The sequence below is a fragment of the Marmota flaviventris genome, chromosome 3 (assembly GCF_047511675.1).
Source record: "Marmota flaviventris isolate mMarFla1 chromosome 3, mMarFla1.hap1, whole genome shotgun sequence".
NCBI classification, from domain to species: domain Eukaryota; kingdom Metazoa; phylum Chordata; class Mammalia; order Rodentia; family Sciuridae; genus Marmota; species Marmota flaviventris.
In genome coordinates this window covers 104,556,679-104,574,233 of record NC_092500.1, presented here as the reverse complement: position 1 = coordinate 104,574,233, position 17,555 = coordinate 104,556,679, and the positions used below count along the sequence as shown (strand labels likewise).

Here is a 17,555-nt window from a genome sequence, read left to right as displayed (position 1 = left end):
GTCCTGGCTGGGATGCTGACAGAGGATATCATCCTAAAGAGAGGTATGCCCACATTGGTGCCCCCTCAGCTTTCCCAGTGATAGGCAGTGCCCTTCCTGGTGCTTCTGCTGAGCCCTTGAACCTGGGAGAAGGGATACTGTCTTCTAGCCCCAAGCCCTCAGGAACCTCCTCTCTGAGGCAATGTACCCACATTCACAGACACAGTCAGATTCTTGTCTACATGAAGAACGCTGCAACTCAGTCACATCCCCAGTCTACCTGTAACATCCACAGCCTACTTGTCAACTAGAATCATAGTCACTCAGACTCTTGCTGTCCTGAGCATAGTCAAGAGCAGCAATGGCAGCATCAACCAAGAGCTTGTCAAAAACCAGAATCTAAGACCTACGCCAGACCTCTGGGACCACAATCTTCTCAGAATATACTATCAAAGCCAGGGCAGGATGCTGGCTGTGACATTGCACCCCAAGATCTTGGGAGCATGAGATCCAGATCTTCTAGAAGAACTGGGCTGCAATCATAGTCCCAAGGGGCATGGTATTCCTCTTGGAGTCTCCTGTGATGCCCCAGAGTGGGTACATGCTATGATTCTACATTCACAGAGTGTCTGGCCTCACTAAGCCTCAAGGTTATGTGCTAACATTATGCTACATTTAGCATCAATGCACAAGCCACATCTTTCAGGATGGACCATCAATAGCATCTTCTGCTCCACAGTAACATATAGCTTTCAGATGTATCTTTGTCTGACCTTCTTCACTCTATTTTGTAGATAAGAAAAGTCAGGCTTAGTAGAGGAAGTGCAGTGCTACATGCTATCTAGGAATCCTGTGTTTGCCAGCCCCTGCCCTTTCCTCCAAGCCTACTCCTGCCACTTTGGCTGACTTACCCACGACGTCGAGCTGATAGGTGTGGTTAATGCTGCCATACTCATTCTCCACAATACAGGTGTAGTTGCCTTTGTCTGAAGGCACCACAGAGTCCATTATGATGCTCCAGGTGGCATAACGAACCTGCAGGGATACATGCCAAAGGGTTCCATTGAGAGTCTGAAGGAGAATGCAGGTGAAAGCCACAAGGCGGTACTGGCACCCCGTAGCACAGCCCCTTCCAATCAGAGCAGGCAGCATGTGGCCCCAGGCTGCAATGTTAGTCAGAACCAAGTAGAAAGGGCCCACCCATTTACCCATTTATACTCAGAGAGAACATATCCTGCAAAATGGCAGATGGGTCTGAGAACTCTGAACATCTTCACTGTGGCATTTAAGGCCAGCCATGATGTGGGCAAATGTGCTTTCTGCACTCTCTCCCCAATTCACTAGGAATCTTCCCAATCTGCACTTCTGTCCATTCCATTCTTGTGCCATTCTTGTGCTCTCCTCCTAAGAGAGCCTCCTTAATAGTTCTTGGCTGCCTCTGACACTTCATTTCAAAACTCATCTTTGCCTCAAGTTGAATATCTGGTCAGATCTGTTCTCATCCTTTCCTCTTCTGCATCTCCACTGAAGCACTAATCATGGTCTCATTTTAAAAATAGCTTCTCATGGACATGTGCCCTCTTATTAGACCAGAATATCTTTATGGGCAGGAATGCTATGTTGTCCCATCTGAAACACAGTAACTTGCAGACAGTAAGTGCTTGGTGAATGAACTTAAAAACCTTTCCCTATTCTTTCTGGTTCCCTCTGCTTAGAAAAGAAGCTAGATGATACGAAAGTTAAACATTATCAGAGACTCTGAAGAAAGGCTTAAGACAAAGATGTTCTTCCTATAAATACAAACGGACAAAGGATATAACAGAATTTACCAGAGGAAATGAAAGTTGCTTATTAACATGAGATTTCTAATTTAATTAATAAGGAAAACAACACACACAAAAAAAAAAAAAAAGAAAGAAAGAAAGAAAAAGAAAAAGAAAATCTATGGCTTGAGAGGCTGAGGCAGGAGGACTACCAGTTCAAAGCCAGCCTCAGCAAAAGCAAGGCGCTAAGCAACTCAGTGAGACCCTATCTCTAAATAAAATACAAAATAGAGCTGGGAATGTGCCTCACTGATCAAGAGCCCCTGAGTTCAGTCCCTGGTTCCACCCCAACCACCGCAAAACAAAACAAAACAAAAAAACCAAAAACAACTTTTTGTCTTAATCTGTTGGCAGAGGTCTAGTAAACTTGTCATTCTCATACTCTACTATGGGAAGGTGAATTAATTTTCCCCTTTTAAGAAAGTAATTGGAGCTTGGAGATGCAGCTCAATAAGAGAGTATATGCTTAGGAAGTGCAAGGCCCCGGGTTGAATCCCCAGCCTACAAAAAAAAAAATAGTAGTAGTAATTGGGTAATATGAATCAACAGTTTAAAAAACACTCACATCCTTTGACCTGAAAACTATTTCCAGCAGTCTGTCCTAAGGACACACATTTCAAAATGCTGATTATATCTTCTGTAACAATTACGTTGGTGAAAAACTAGAAAATATCTAATAGCTCAAATTGTTCATTAAAATCACAGGGTATTTTTACAATGGAACCTTCTTTCCTTTTTTTCTTTCTTCTCTTGGTACTAGGGATTGAATCCAGGGCACTTTACTACTGAGCTATATCCCCAACCCTTTTAAAAAATATTCTGATGCACATCTGTAATTCCAGCAGCTTCAGAGGCTAAGACAGAGAATTGCAAATTCATGAGGCCCTAAGCAACTTAGCAAGACCCTGTCTCAGAATAAAAAATAAGGGGTTGCGGATATAGCTTGGTTGGTAGAGTACATGCACAAGGCCCTGGGTTCAATCCCCCCTGCCACTCCCCCCGCCAAAAAAGAATAAAAAGGGTCTGGGGCTGTAACTCAGTGGTAGAGTGCTTGGCTGGCATGTGTGAGGGACTGGGTTCGATCCTCAGCACCACATAAAGATAAATAAAAGAAAGGTCCATTGACAACTTAAAAAAGGTGGGGTGGGTGGAGGGCTGGGGGTGGGAGCTCAGTAGTTAAGTGCCCCTGGATTTAATCACTGGTACAAAACAATAAAAAAATTAAAAATCTGGGACAGGGTCTTGCTAAATTGTGGATGCTGTCCTCAAACTTGGGATCCTCCCACCTAAGCCTTCCTAGTAGCTAAAATTACAGGTGTGCACCCCCATGCTTGGCTATAATAAAATATTTCAAAAAAAATTTTTTTAGTTGTAGATGGACACAATACCTTTAGTTTATTTATTTACTTTTATGTGGTGCTAAGAATTGAACCCAGTGCCTCACCTGTGCGAGGCAAGCGCTCTACTACTGAGCTACAATCCCAGCCTATAATGAAATCTTAAAAAAAAAAAAAAAATTATTAGTGCTTTATAGTTATAATGGAATCTTAAGTAAACCACGAAAAATTACTGTTCAAACATTCATGCTTGAAAAAGACTCATAGTGTTGTTAACAAATAATAAGAAATTATACAACATGATCAATTTTGTTAAACTGCTATACACATTAAAAAAAGATTTTAAAATTTATTCACATTTTTTTAGATTGAAATTTTTAAAAATACATTACCATTATAGTTAAAAAGCATTATTTGAAACAATTAAAGGGGGCTGATGGTATAGCTGTTCAGTGGTAGAGTGTGTGTTTAACGTGCATAAGGCCCTGGCTTCCATCCTTAGTACCAAAAACCTCAACAAAAAAAACACAAACAAAACACTAATTAAAGGCATGTAATAAGTAAGGATCATCTATCTATCTTAGCTCTTCCATTCCCTTTTCTCAAACTTTTCTGCTGTTCATATCTGTGTATACACGTGTGTACCTTGTAGCCTCCAATCCTGTGGTCAGGTTTGAATTCTTTCCCATTTTTCAACCAGCGCAGTGTGGGGTTGGGTGTCCCACTGGAAGGGCATTTGAACTTCACTGTCTTGGCAGCTGGCACTGCATGCAATTTCTTTTCCATCTTTTCTGGGGATGTCCAATATGGAGCTACGGCTGCCCAGGGAAAGCCAAGAGAGACAAGAGGGATGGGGGAGAGGGATGGTCAGGCTCTGGGACAAGATCTGGGTAGGACCTGGAGGCGCCCCACCCATCTGCCCAACCCTTGAGAGCAGTGCCCAGCAATTATCAGAACATTTAAAGGGAGGGCAACTAGGCACCATGACCCTGGGTGCCCTCTGCTTCTTCCTTCCCGCTTCAATGAAGCCTCCCACTTCCCGCTTAAACCCAACTCCCAGGCCCCAAAGGCAGTAAGGAAGGAAACAGTGTCTCACGCATACGGTTTGGTTTGGTGTTATCTGTCTCTTTCTCCTCTGAAGAGGAGTCATCATCGTCATCGTCATCCTCCGAGGAGGGGAGTGCATCTACAGGAAGAAGAAGGGCACTGAAGGTCCCTCTGAGGCACCTCTAGATTTCCATCCACAACAACAGTCACCCCCTTAAGGCTTGTATAGTCATAGATGAATCCAGCCACCCCTCCCCATGAGGACTCCCAGTCCCACTTTTCCCTTGGTGACAATCTTTCAATGGGACGGAAACTAAAAACTGTGTGCTCCAGTGCTGTCTCCTCCCTTCCTCAACCCAGTGCACTGCCCCTCTCTGCCCAGAAGCCTCTCCTCTGAATGCTCCACCAGAAGCAGCTGTTCCTCTAACTTAACTCCATCCTGCACTCAGAGGCCCTCTCTCTGCTCATGGCACCACCTGATTGTCCTGGGTGTCACAGTAGCAAGCCAGGGAACCTACATCCTTCTTTAGACTGCCAACCTCTGGGAAATACAGGCAGATTGAGGCACACTGTGGCTAGGAGCTATTTCCAAAGTCATGGTTCCCTTGCGTGGCTCTGCTAAGGTTTGGGAGATGCCCTTTTAACCACAGCAGATGGGGAGCCCACCACTACCAACATCTCTGCCCAACAAGTATCCACCCCTTAAAAGAACAGGCTTCACACCCATGTAGTCAGCAACAGGGCTCATGCCAGAGCTTTTTCCAGTCCTTCTGGCACATCCCTCATAGTGGGGCAGGTTCTCAGTGATGTCTGGGAGGAGGTGCCAAGTCTGCATCCTGGGGTACACAAATGGCTTTACTTCCTTGGATAGTAGTTTTGTGAAAGTCACAATCTAAAAGTAGTAGATTCCCAAAGTCACAGAGCTCTCTGGCTGCTCTGGCACAGCTCCAAGAGCTGGTTGGCAGGTATTTCTGTAAAGCCTGTGGACACAGTGCATCTGGATGGGTCCTTCCCATCACAGCAGGGACTCACCACATATTCTGGGGCTCTAGTCACTAAGCTCAGTATCAAGTCCAAGTGGCAAGGTAGTGGCAGGGTGGAAGCTGGCTGAGAAAGAACCACTTAGCATCCTGGTGATCTGGGTAAGTTGTGGTAGGAACATCGTAGGCTCTTAACATCCCAAGAGCATCAGCCACTCCTCTGAAGTAGGTCTTAGAAGCCCCACATATCTGGCCTGTGGTCTGCCCTACCTGGTCACCCCTTTGAGAGCTAAGCCACGCGGCGGGCAGGGAGCAATGTTAGTGGGCAGCAGTTTCTGAAGCAGAGTGGGGGCAGATCATGGCAGGGAAGGAGGTTCACCTCCCCCTGAAACTAGCAGAGAGAGTCAGAGGGGTGGGTCCAGGGGGGAAGGTAAGGATAGGGATTGGCTACCAACCTGAGACATTGACGGAGAAGTAGGTGGTGTCGCTGCCAGAGGGGCTGCTGGTCACACAGGTGTAGAGGCCAGAGTCAGCGGGCACGGAATCCCGCACCTCCACCTCCTCCCCTGTGATGCGGGTACGGTTGCTTTCCACCAGCTGTACCCCGTCTCGCAGCCAGTTGATGCTCTGCACATCGTCCCGCAGCCGACAGCGAAGCTGCAGCAGGTCACCAGGGTGGACCAGGAGGGACTCCACTTCCACAGGGGCTCCCCAGGGCTGAGCTGCAGCCACCCATGGGGGCCAGGAAGAGGAATCAAGAGGGGAGAGGAAGGAGGGGAGAGACAAAGGGAGTTACGCTAGCCACAGCGAGCATCGACCTCCCAGGCCTCACTCACCCCAGACACACAGCTGGGGAGGCAGGGATTGGAAGCAGCTGGCTACCTAGGACCCCAACGTCCTCTTCTCCACCCCACTCCTCCAAAAGTCAAAGGAAGAAAGAGGCAAAGTTAGGAAGCAGCTGCAGCAGCATTAAGCGAATCACACTTCATTCCCCCCATCCTAGGGGGAAAGTTGGCCTTCACCAGGACTCGTGTCCAGGGTGCCCTCTCCCCACACCCTCAGCTCTTCATCAGGAATGGCCACTTCCCAAGAGGAACACCCCATTTCTCTTGGCTAGGTCAGCCTCACCCCTTTCCCTAGTGACAGCTGAGTAAGTGCTGCTCCTCAAAAATCCAGCAGCCCCCACAACACCCACTTTGGGAGAAGGCCCTGGGTTCACAGGGTTCAGTGAGGGTGGGTATCTGGCCCCCCAGTGAGTCAGATGTGAATGTGAGAGAGACAGCCCAAGGAGAGGTCAGCTTAGGGGAGCCTCCAGCTAACAGGTGTCGTCCCGAAGATTTGGAGCTTTTGCCTATATTAGGAACGGGGGCCTGCAGCTGCCACAAAACCCACACTTGCTCTGGCAGCAGAAGCTGCTGCACACAAAGCCCCTTTTTCTCCTCATCCCACTGCCCGGACTCACCCTCTCATGTGTGTGCCACCTTCCTCCCTATAACACACTGTCACACATCCACCCCACCCAACCCCTCTTTTCTGGACAGCGGCTTTAGACCTAGCCAGAGTGTCCATGGCTCACAAGATCTGATGTCACCAAGAAGACCCGTCCCTCTCCTGAGAACTTGCTCACTCTTGCTAGCAAGAAGGCCGGTGATCCCAATGAATCTAGGAGCCTACCATCCCAGACTGAACAACTGCCCTTCACTAATGGGGGAGGGGAGAAATAAAGTTCCCACTTCCTTTTAGGGTGTACATGCATTCTGCTGGCCTCTGGCTTCCACCACAAGAAAGCACTGGGTGCCTCTCACACCTGCCACCTGACCTACAGCTCCACACCTGTTCACCGAAAGAAACTCAGGAGGAACTTGTCACAGATCCACAAGGCCCTGAAACACAACATGCTATTCTAATCTGCTGCTGCCCCATCACCTGCAGGCCCATGTCTTTGCCTGGCTCTCTCCACACACTCTCCAGTGCTTGGCCTGGCAGGGACCTCCTTCTGGAAGCTGCTTCTCCCTCCCACTCTGATGCCATATTGACTTTCAGATCTCTAGCTAGCACCCCACCTGTCTTGTGCCTGGCACCCGAGAGCTGTTTAATAAATGCTTGCTGAATAAATGCCACAGATAGGGTCTCTTCATGTCTCTTCTCTTCTCTGAATCCCCTTTTTTCCTTTGCCCCACCCCTCATTTTAATGAGTCTTTTTCTGAAGTATACCACATGTTCTCAGTAGAATCCTTAGAAGTAAAAATGTATGTCTGGGGCTGGGTTATGGCTCAGTGGTAGAGCAATTGCCTAGCATGTGTGAGGCACTGGGTTCGAACCCTGGCACCACATAAAGATAAACAAATAAAATAATAATGTGTCCATCTACAACTAAATGTATGCATGTATGTGTGTGTATGTATGTGTGTATATACACACACACACACACACACACACACTTAAAAAAATGAATGTCTAAAGCCAGACCTGGTGACACACTCCTATCATTCCAGCTACTCAGGAGGCTGGGGCAGGTGGCTTGCTTAGCTCAGGAGTTCAAGGTCAATCTGGGCAACACAGCAAGACTCACTTTAAATACGAAAATAAGAGAGAGAGAGAGACAGACAGACAAACAGACAGACAATGGGTGTCAACATTGCAAACTACCAGAGGCTCAGTTTTCTTCCAAGGGGACTTGTACCCTGGCTGCTTCAATTCAAGGTTTGTATCATAAATCTAGGCTCATCAGAAATGAGGGTGCTTTTTAAAAGGGCTCGGAAACTACTAACCTAGCACACATTTATTTTTGTGAATCCGGTGAAGGGGAACACCACAAAGGTGAGCAGAACACACAGTTGATTAAAAATAAGCTTTGTGGGTCTTAGAAAAAGTTATTCTTTCCATTTTTAATGATTTGTGGTTTTGCCAAATGAAGGCAGAAGAAAAGCAGTTTGGGACTCGATCCTTAAAGGAAAACAGCAGACACTCCTATTGATCAAATCTTACTTCCCTCAAGTGACCTCACTGATTAAATATTTTGTAGCTCGTGATCTGCATCAGCCGTTGGTCAACAGTGAACTCAAATTCTTAGACTCTGGCATCACACAGACTATTTCAACAGGTCCCAGAGATGAAAAGTAGTTCACAAAGACAAAAATCACAGCAAGGAGAACACTCAGACACTTGTCCCCAAGAGAAAGTAGCCAAGGGACCTGGCCCTGCCTACACCCACTCTGGCTTGGTCTCAACTAGAATGTGCAAACAAAACTCTCCTACACGATTTATGAAAAAACCTCAAGAACCAGCTTTCTTTTCTCGTGATACAACCCTTTGGATCCTGGTTCTCTGCCAAATGTGTCTCATTTGTTTCATTCTTTCCCATTCCTGGTTCCATCTTGGGATAACCTCCTATGTGGCCTTTCTAGTTACAGTTCAGACTGGCCCCTTTCTCCTCATCCAGACCCAGATCCCAGCCATGAATAGGCTAGTATCCATATCCCTGTTGGCCTTTAAGTCTCCCCTCATCTCTTCCACCTGTTCTGTCCCACCTTCTCTCCCTAACAGGAGCCTTCCATTTTAAGTCTAGGAGTTCTCTGCCCTGAATACATCCTCCCCTCTATACAACTAAGTTCTGCTGACAACTATCAGCATCTCTCTAGAGTCCTCCTGCCCTAGGCTACTCTAAGTCCACCATCAAAAAAGCCCACCAATGCCAGGCACGGAGGCACAGGCCCATAATCCCAGCAGCTTGGGAGGCTGAGACAGGAGGATTGAGAGTTCAAAGCCAGCCTCAGCAATGGTGAGGCGCTAAGCAACTCAACTGTCTCTAAATAAAATACAAAATAGGACTGGGGATGCGGCTCAGTGGTTGAGTGCCCTTGAGTTCAATCCCTGGTACCAAAAAAAAAAAAAAAAAAAAAAACCCCACCAAGTCTTCAGTCTATACTAGTGTCTCTATTCTTAATTTTCTGTAAAATGGTTGCTAACTGAACCACATAAATTCACAATTATATTTTTTTAAAAACATCAGAGTTAATTCACACGATAGAAATGCACCCATTTGAAGTGTACAATTAAATGGTTTTTGGTACACTGTCCCATGGTTTCCAGGAGGGATTGGTTCCAGGAAACTGCCCCCCGACCCCCATATGAAAATCTGAGGATGCTCAAGTCCCTTGTATAAAATGGCACGGCATTTGCTTACAACCTTGGTACTTCCCCTCCTATACTTTAAATCACCTCTAGATTAATCATTTGATTAATCACCTAATCAAATATAAATCATTGTTATACTGTATTATTTAGGGAATAAAAACCAGGGGGAAAACGTCTGTACATATTCAGTACAGATAACTACCCTTCTTCAATACTTCCCATCCAAGGTTGGTTGAATTCATAAGTACAGAAACCACAGGAACACACAGTGGGCTGTGTATTCAGAGTTGTAAAACCATCAACACAACCTGACTTAAGAATATTTTTGCAAGACCAAAAGAAACCCTATACCCACAGAAGTCACCTCCCATCTCATACCCCACCACTGATCTGCTTTCTATCTTTATGGATTTATCCATTCTCCATATTGGTGAAATCATACAATAGATAGTGTTTTGTGGACTGGCTTCTTCCACTTTGCATAATGTCGCAGTACTTTATTCCTTTTAATGGCCTACAAATATTCACTGTATGGATACACCACTTGCAGTCATCAGTCAACAGATATCTGAATGTGTTCTTTCTTAATTGTCAAAAATGTCCATGTCTTATCATGCACAACCATAGAAATGTAAGGTTGTGCTGCAATTGTGTACAATGAATCAAAGTGTATTCTGCTGTCATATATACCTAATTAAAATAAATTAATTAATTTTAAAAAAAGTCCATGTCTTGCCTTTCTTAAGCAACTCTATAGGTTTAATGCAATGCCAATCAAAATCCCAACGGCATTTCTTGTAGAAATAGAGAAAGCAATCATGAAATTCATATGGAAAAATAAAAGACCCAGAATAGCAAAAACAATGCTAAGCAGGAAGTGTGAATCAGGCGGTATAGCGATACCAGACTTCAAACTATACTACAGAGCAATCAATAGTAACAAAAACAGCATGGTACTGGTACCAAAACAGGCGGGTGGACCAATGGTACAGAATAGAGGACACAGAAACCAATCCACAAAACTACAACTATCTTATATTTGATAAAGGGGCTAAAAGCATGCAATGGAGGAAGGATAGCATCTTAAACAAATGGTGCTGGGAAAACTGGAAATCCATATGCAACAAAATGAAACTGAATCCCTTTCTCTCGCCATGCACAAAAGTTAATTCAAAATGGATCAAGGAGCTTAATATCAAATCAGAGACATGGCGTCTGATAGAAGAAAAAGTTGGCTCCAAATTCCTCAATAGGACACCCATAGCACAAAAGTTAATAACTAGAATCAACAAATGGGACTTACTCAAACTAAAAAGTGTTTTCTCAGCAAAAGAAACAATAAGAGAGGTAAATAGGGAGCCTACATCCTGGGAACAAATCTTTACTCCTCACACTTCAGATAGAGCCCTAATATCCAGAGTATACAAAGAACTCAAAAAATTAGACAATAAGAGAACAAACAACCCAATCAACAAATGGGCCAAGGACCTGAACAGACACTTCTCAGAGGAGGACATACAGTCAATCAACAAGTACATGAAAAAATGCTCACCATCTCTAGCAGTCAGAGAAATGCAAATCAAAACCACCCTAAGATACCATCTCACTCCAGTAAGATTGGCAGCCATTATGAAGTCAAACAACAACAAGTGCTGGCAAGGATGTGGGGAAAAGGGTTCACTTGTACATTGCTGGTGGGACTGCAAATTGGTGCAGCCAATTTGGAAAGCAGTATGGAGATTTCTTGGAAAGCTGGGAATGGAGCCACCATTTGACCCAGATATTCCCCTTCTCGGTCTATTCCCTAAAGACCTAAAAAGAGCATGCTACAGGGACACTGCTACATCGATGTTCATAGCAGCACAATTCACAATAGCAAGACTGTGGAACCAACCTAGATGCCCTTCAATAGACGAATGGATAAAAAAAATGTGGCATTTATACACAATGGAGTATTACTCTGCATTAAAAAATGACAAAATCATAGAATCTGCAGGGAAATGGATGGCATTAGAGCAGATTATGCTAAGTGAAGCTAGCCAATCCCTAAAAAACAAATGCCAAATGTCTTCTTTGATATAAGGAGAGTAACTAAGAACAGAGTAGGGACGAAGAGCAGGAGAAGAAGATTAACATTAAACAGGGATGAGAAGTGGGAGGGAAAGGGAGAGAGAAGGGAAATTGCATGGAAGTGGAAGGAGACCCTCAGGGTTATACAAAAGTACATACAAGAGGAAGTGAGGGGAAAGGGAAAAATAATACAAGGGGGAGAAATGAATGACAGTAGAGGGGGTAGAGAGAGAAGAGGGGAGGGGAGGGGGGATAGTAGAGGATAGGAAAGGCAGCAGAACACAACAGACACTAGTATGGCAATATGTAAATCAATGGATGTGTAACTGATGTGATTCTGCAATCTGTATATGGGGTAAAAATGGGAGTTCATAACCCACTTGAATCAAAGTGTGAAATATGATATATCAAGAAATATGTAATGTTTTTGAACAACCAACAATAAAAAATTAAAAAAAAAAAAAGAACAAGCAAGCAACCCAGAGCAAGATTACCTATTATAATTTCTCCAACAGTGCCCAACAATGTCAGAAACTACTTGATAGGTCTTCAACTAAATTTAGCATCTGGCAAAAGCTAATTCTTAGAGGAATCAAAAATCAGCCTAAGGCTCTAAGGTATTTGTGGCTTGTTCAGTGCTAGCGGTGCCTTTGAGTATGTGTCAGATTCTCTATTTACAACGCAGGGATAATGCCACTTTCTTTTAGGAGGTGATGAAATGGTAGCCAACCACTTATTTTATGGTGGGTCCTACTTCTGCATTGCTGCCCTGTACAGTGACCCTGACCTTGACATTGTCCTATGAAAGGTGGCTTATTCCAGTGCATTACTGATCACCAGCAGCCCACAACTTAATTAAGTACCATTTCCCATTCTCTTTTGTTTTTTCCAGTGTCCCTCACGTTTTGATCTCTTTGGAGAAAAGGTCCTCCATCCCTGCTCTAGTTTAAAGCAGCTGGTCTTTCTTTGGTCAAGACCAACAGGCTAGGCTAGACATGTCCTTTAGGTGTCTATTAGCAAGAGATGAGCTAACTGATGCTTTTATTGAGCTGGCCATGAAAGGCGAAGAAAAGAAAGCCATTTTATTGCTCAGCCACTTGAAGCCAACATTCCAACCCTGGAACAATCTGATTCATTAGAATCAGGTACAAGGGTTGTCCTCAATACATACAATAGGGATGCTTGAGGGAAGCTGCAGACCTAAACACTTGCTTTATGTATCTTATTTCCTGAGAGATGAAGCGGGGATGGAGGCTGGAGACCATGTGGTATCTGGATGCCATGGTGACCCAGCCTGAGGCTGAAAATGTTTGACTGTGAGTCAATTTATAATGTTCACTATTACAAGCTCCGGATGCCATGTGTTTAAAAGTACACTGTGGAAAAAAGGTGCATTGTGCTTGATGCCAACAGAATGGAGTCTTGTTATCATTGGGAGTGGGAAGGTTAGGGACAGGGTCTGACTTCACATGAACATCCTGAGAGGACTCAGGCTGCTGACTTCATTTTCAAAGCCCTGATTAACTCTCTAGAAAACAGGAGAGAACAAAGGCTCTTACTTAGCTGCTGAATAGGAAATGGAGGAGGTGCCTAGTCCTGAGACAAGGGCCTGGGACAGTGTGAAGGTGGAAACTCATATGAAGGTTGGATCCAGGGCTCCTTGCATTGAGAGTGAAAGTGATTCATTCATGAATCCTATCCTGCTTCTCTAACAGAGCCTCTCTATCCCCTGCAGTAGGAAGAGTTCCAAAGAAGGGGACCCACAATTTTCAGTAATCCTTAAGGGAACTGCTAGAAAAGACAAGAGGTAGGGATGGAGGGGGGCCTTCCCATGGTGTTTCAAATTTAGGAACATGATAGACTAGTGTTAATGAAGCACTAGTGAGTCCTCCCTCCCTTCCTACTTGCCCCTCACACACTGCAGCTGTGCAATTCCCAACAAGCCAACAGGTGTGGCATTTTGCTGAAGACAAGACTGGCCAGAAATCTCCCACTAGTCGTTTAGCAGGAGGTTCTACCCTGGGTACATCAGATCAGCTCTAAGCCCTTGATTATAAATCTCTCTTGAGTTCTGCCAGCTGTGGCTACTGTGCAGAGTGGGGGAATGGAGCCTGTAAGGGGCACAAGCCCATACACACCTGGTTATTCTTATGAGGATGAGACCCCAGTCCCTGAAAATCCAAGATAGGATACTGTCTTCAAAATAGTTATGATTAGGTGTGTCTGTGCAAGAAAAAATGGGTTAAACACCCAAGACATGGTTAAGACACCCAAGACATGTCTTAGCCTAACTGGGGTGATAAGATGCACACAACAACTTGATATGTACGATGCACTTTATATTGCAACACGAGACAACTGGAGAATACAAGAACTAAGTACAATTATCCAGCACAGGGTCTTAAGTTACACAACTTTTAAAAAAAAATTTCAGTGGTCAGAGCAAAGTGGGACAAAGTTGGCAGGGAAGGAGGACAGCAAAGAATGAAATGCTTCTGAGCAAGGCTGTGCCTTTGTATGAAGCCTGACTGCAAGGCCTGCTTGGAACAGAAGGTTCATGATAGAATATAGGAGAGGGGTAGGGGCAAAAAGATTTCAACTTGTAAAGCCAGGAATATAACAGAGCCACTGAAGAAGTCCCTGGGAACACATCTCTTTGTAGAAATTATAAATGCAGGCCATTCATGCCACAGGGACAAATATACCTGAAAATGTATTTCGAAATACCACTTCACCAGCCCTAGTCCCATAACAGCCAATTTGATTTGGAGGTTATCCATTCCCAAATCCCACAACTTAACATGACCCCAGTGAAGAACAACAACATATTTGCATAGCACTTTGCAATTTGCCACATACCTTCCCATACACTATCTAGTGATCCTTAAACAACTGTGTAGACAGGAATACAATACTGGCTAAAAGTCACAGTGGGTGGATTATACCCCATATACTCTGCAAAGCTCTTCTCACGGACCATCTTATTTCATCCTCATAGCAGCCCTTTGGGGTTGATTCTCTTCTATCGTACGTCTGGAGGAGTTTGCTTACTATATGCCTAGCACAATTCTCAGCATGTGTTAACTCTTCAAAACCCCACAGCCACTCTGTGAATTAGGTACTGTTATTATTCATATTTAACAGAGGAGAAACTGAAGCACAAAGGTTCAGGATTTGACCACGATGGCACACCTAAGTAGTAAATGACAGAGCTGGGATTTAAACTCAGGTGGCCATGGTTCTTCAGAATTCACACACCCAGAATCTGGCTCTATCACTTTGAAAGGCAGCCTGTACCCCATTGATCCTGTGTGATGGTACCCAGGTCTCCTACCTCCTTAGTGGAATTCTTATAATGGAATGCTTACAATTTATAAATATACTTTTCTGCCCATGCTCACTGACCTCTTGGAACAGGTTTGGCTGTCCACAATGGCAGGTGAGGAAATGGGGTGTGGGATGCACTACCAGTGCCCTCCTTGGGTACCACAGCTGATCTGTTACAACAAGTATACTCATGATCATGTCATTCCTATTCATTCTCTTTTGAACATAAGAAAACAGAGTTTGAGAGACTTCTCCCAAAGTGATCAGCGATGACCCAGATGACAAGCCTGCTGAGTCCTGGGTCCCTTCACAGCGCTTCTCACCCAGGGTGGTCCAGCAAAGCGCTGTCTCGGCATGTGGGTCAGTGAGAGGCAATCCACACCAGGCATGCAGGGCACTGCCTCTGCCACAGGTAGAAGGCAGCATGGCCCTCCCTCTTGGCTCCCTGGCTTGACCCCTCAGTCACCTGACACCATTCCTCTTCTCAAGGCCCTCACCCTTGATTATGGCTTACAGCTGATGACCTCTGATGACCCACTGAGAAGATTAAGAACATTAGGCAAAGGGGCTGGTCAACCCTCCCCTTGGGCCAGCTCTTTGGATCACAAGTCCTCAAAGAGGTCTCATGCTGCCTCCTGTCTCTTCATGCTGTGACAGCCCAGGATTTATTCCTTCCACCAGAATCCTGAGCTGCTGAGCTACCTCCCCTCCCCCACCTCATCTGTCCAAATCTCTGGGTTCTTCACTGCCCCTTCCCCTCACAAGAGACCTTGCTTCTCCTAAAATACCTTTCTCCTCCTCTCTCTCCAACAATCTCTCCATCATGTCCCCAGATCTTCAAGCTCACCTTGAATGTAGTTGAACTACATTCTTCACTCCATTCTTAATGTATTTTCCCCCTGGCCTTGAAAATGTTCATGGCTTCATCTTGTACTTGATCTTGTTGCCTAGCCATCAGGTTGGTCTACACATCCCTGTCTTAACTCCCCTCTGGGGTCAGGAATAGCTGCTACATTGGATGGGACAAAGGGTTTCTTACTTAGGCTTTGAGTAACTCACCCCTCAACAAACCAGACTTGGTTTGTTAACATAATGACTCAGGGTAGCAATTTCTGTCATCCCCGATAAATCCCTTTGATTTCGGATTTCTGGGTTAAGAAAATTAGGGGAGAAAGGCCATCCTCTTCAGTAACATGGGGGAACTGGTGGTCTAGGAATGTTTACGGTCTTGGCACAAGCTCCCCAGAGATAAATGAGGGGGCAATTGTGGGTGGGGGAGGAACTCGGGGTGGCTTTGAAAGCAACTTAAAAGGAACACAGAACAGCGCAGCAGGGCTCCAGGGGCCCTCTGCAGAGGTTTTTTATTACGTTATTTTGGCTTTGAAATGGAACTGAAAACTTACTTGAGTCTGGCAAGACCAGGCCAGAGCCAGGGACTCTCACTGAAATCCTGGATAACACCCATCATCCCATAGGGTTGGGATATCGAGAAAGAGAGAGCCTTAAAGGTAAGTAACTCCCTGAACTTATCCACAATACAAGGGAAGTCCCCCCAATACAAGGGAAGCTGCAGAAATGAGGAACACATATCTTGTGGGTGGCAGGAAGAACAGGACAGAGACAGGTGTGTGTGGCAGGAGAGACAGGAACACCAAATCAATTAGCAGGGTCTGATGCCCAGATCAGCAGCATTCACCAGTCGCCCGACCCAGGGGATTTGGAGTAAGGTGCCTTTTTTTTTTTTTTTTTTTTTAATAGAAAAAAGGGAAAGGAGTAAGAAGGAACATTTTGCATGCAAATGGGCCACTGCCAGAAGAGCCCATTAAAATGTAAAAACTCCACATTCAGCCTGACAAAACGGTGCAAACTGCTGTGTTTGCCAGAGGGGCAGCAATAAAGCTCACAACAAAGGGGCCGAGGAACAATGGCGCGCTGAATGGCCTCAGTCAGCAGGTCCCCTCGCGCGTTGCCATGGGGACCCCACCGGGGCTTACTAAAGGTATTTCCTGAGGAGAAAGGCAGTGCACACATGCCCAGGCAGCCCAGCTAATCCTGACAGGAAGCCATCGCCATTCAGCAGCCCAGGGGCTTGGGGCTGGAGTTTTGTTTTGTTTTTATTAAAAAAAGATTTTGGTCTTTTGTATGTCCCACCTCGTCACTGTAATTTAGTGCAGAGCCGCCTGTGCTGGGTAAAGCCACAGCCAGGGCCCTGTGACTGCCCCACGACCCCCCAAAACCAGCTCCTCAGGAACTGAGCTGGCGGAGGAAGCATGCAGAACCCCACTTGTCAGCTCCAGGCTGAGAGAGTTTATGTCAATCTTAAAACACATAGGAAGCCTGAGTGTTAATATGCTACAATGTACCCGAATTGAATTTGGGGTTCAAACTTCTGTTCCTGGGTTTATCTGATGCCTCCTTCCTGTCTGTACTTTGAATCCCTAGGGATTTGGTGGTCCCCTTCCCCCAACTGGTATCAGCATCTCCCACCTCCCACTTTGGGAGAACCTTCTCAGCTTGAAGGACTGTAATTAAGTGATTAACAAAGGAATGCACCCAAGAGTTGTCTTTTAAAAAGAAATCTCCTTTCTTTCCCCAGCAAAAGTTCAGGGCCCCAATTATTTACTGATAACACCTTAAGCTGGGTCAAAAATAAAACTGACTCCACCCATTTTCCAAAATGGTTCCCAATAGACTTTGTTTCTCTCCCTCCAATCTTATCAGCAAGAAAGAACTCAGAGGGAGTGAAGGTGGATGCCCTACAGCTATGGGGAAGGGCAGTCAAGTATCACAGCTCCTAGAAGTTTGTGTCACTGAAGCCAGATTTAAAGTTAGGTAGTCAGTGTAGTTAGATAAAT

At 45.3% G+C, this 17,555-nt stretch overlaps 1 protein-coding gene across 11 annotated transcripts in view; it reads right to left on the bottom strand.

The window, feature by feature from the left end:
- The window catches only part of Fgfr1 (fibroblast growth factor receptor 1), a 55,999-nt gene that overhangs the window by 10,821 nt on the left and 27,623 nt on the right, over nt 1–17,555 (bottom strand). For 4 of the 11 annotated variants that reach the window (XM_027939347.2, XM_071610194.1, XM_071610197.1 and 1 more), the window contains exons 3-6: nt 5,622–5,888; nt 4,236–4,325; nt 3,785–3,957; nt 891–1,014 (exon numbers count right to left, since the gene is read on the bottom strand). In XM_027939347.2, the coding sequence (XP_027795148.1) occupies nt 891–1,014; nt 3,785–3,957; nt 4,236–4,325; nt 5,622–5,888 (654 nt within the window). The remainder of the gene's footprint in view (nt 1–890; nt 1,015–3,784; nt 3,958–4,235; nt 4,326–5,621; nt 5,889–17,555) is intronic. The other 7 variants (XM_071610199.1, XM_071610196.1, XM_071610198.1 and 4 more) reach the window with 3 other exon arrangements.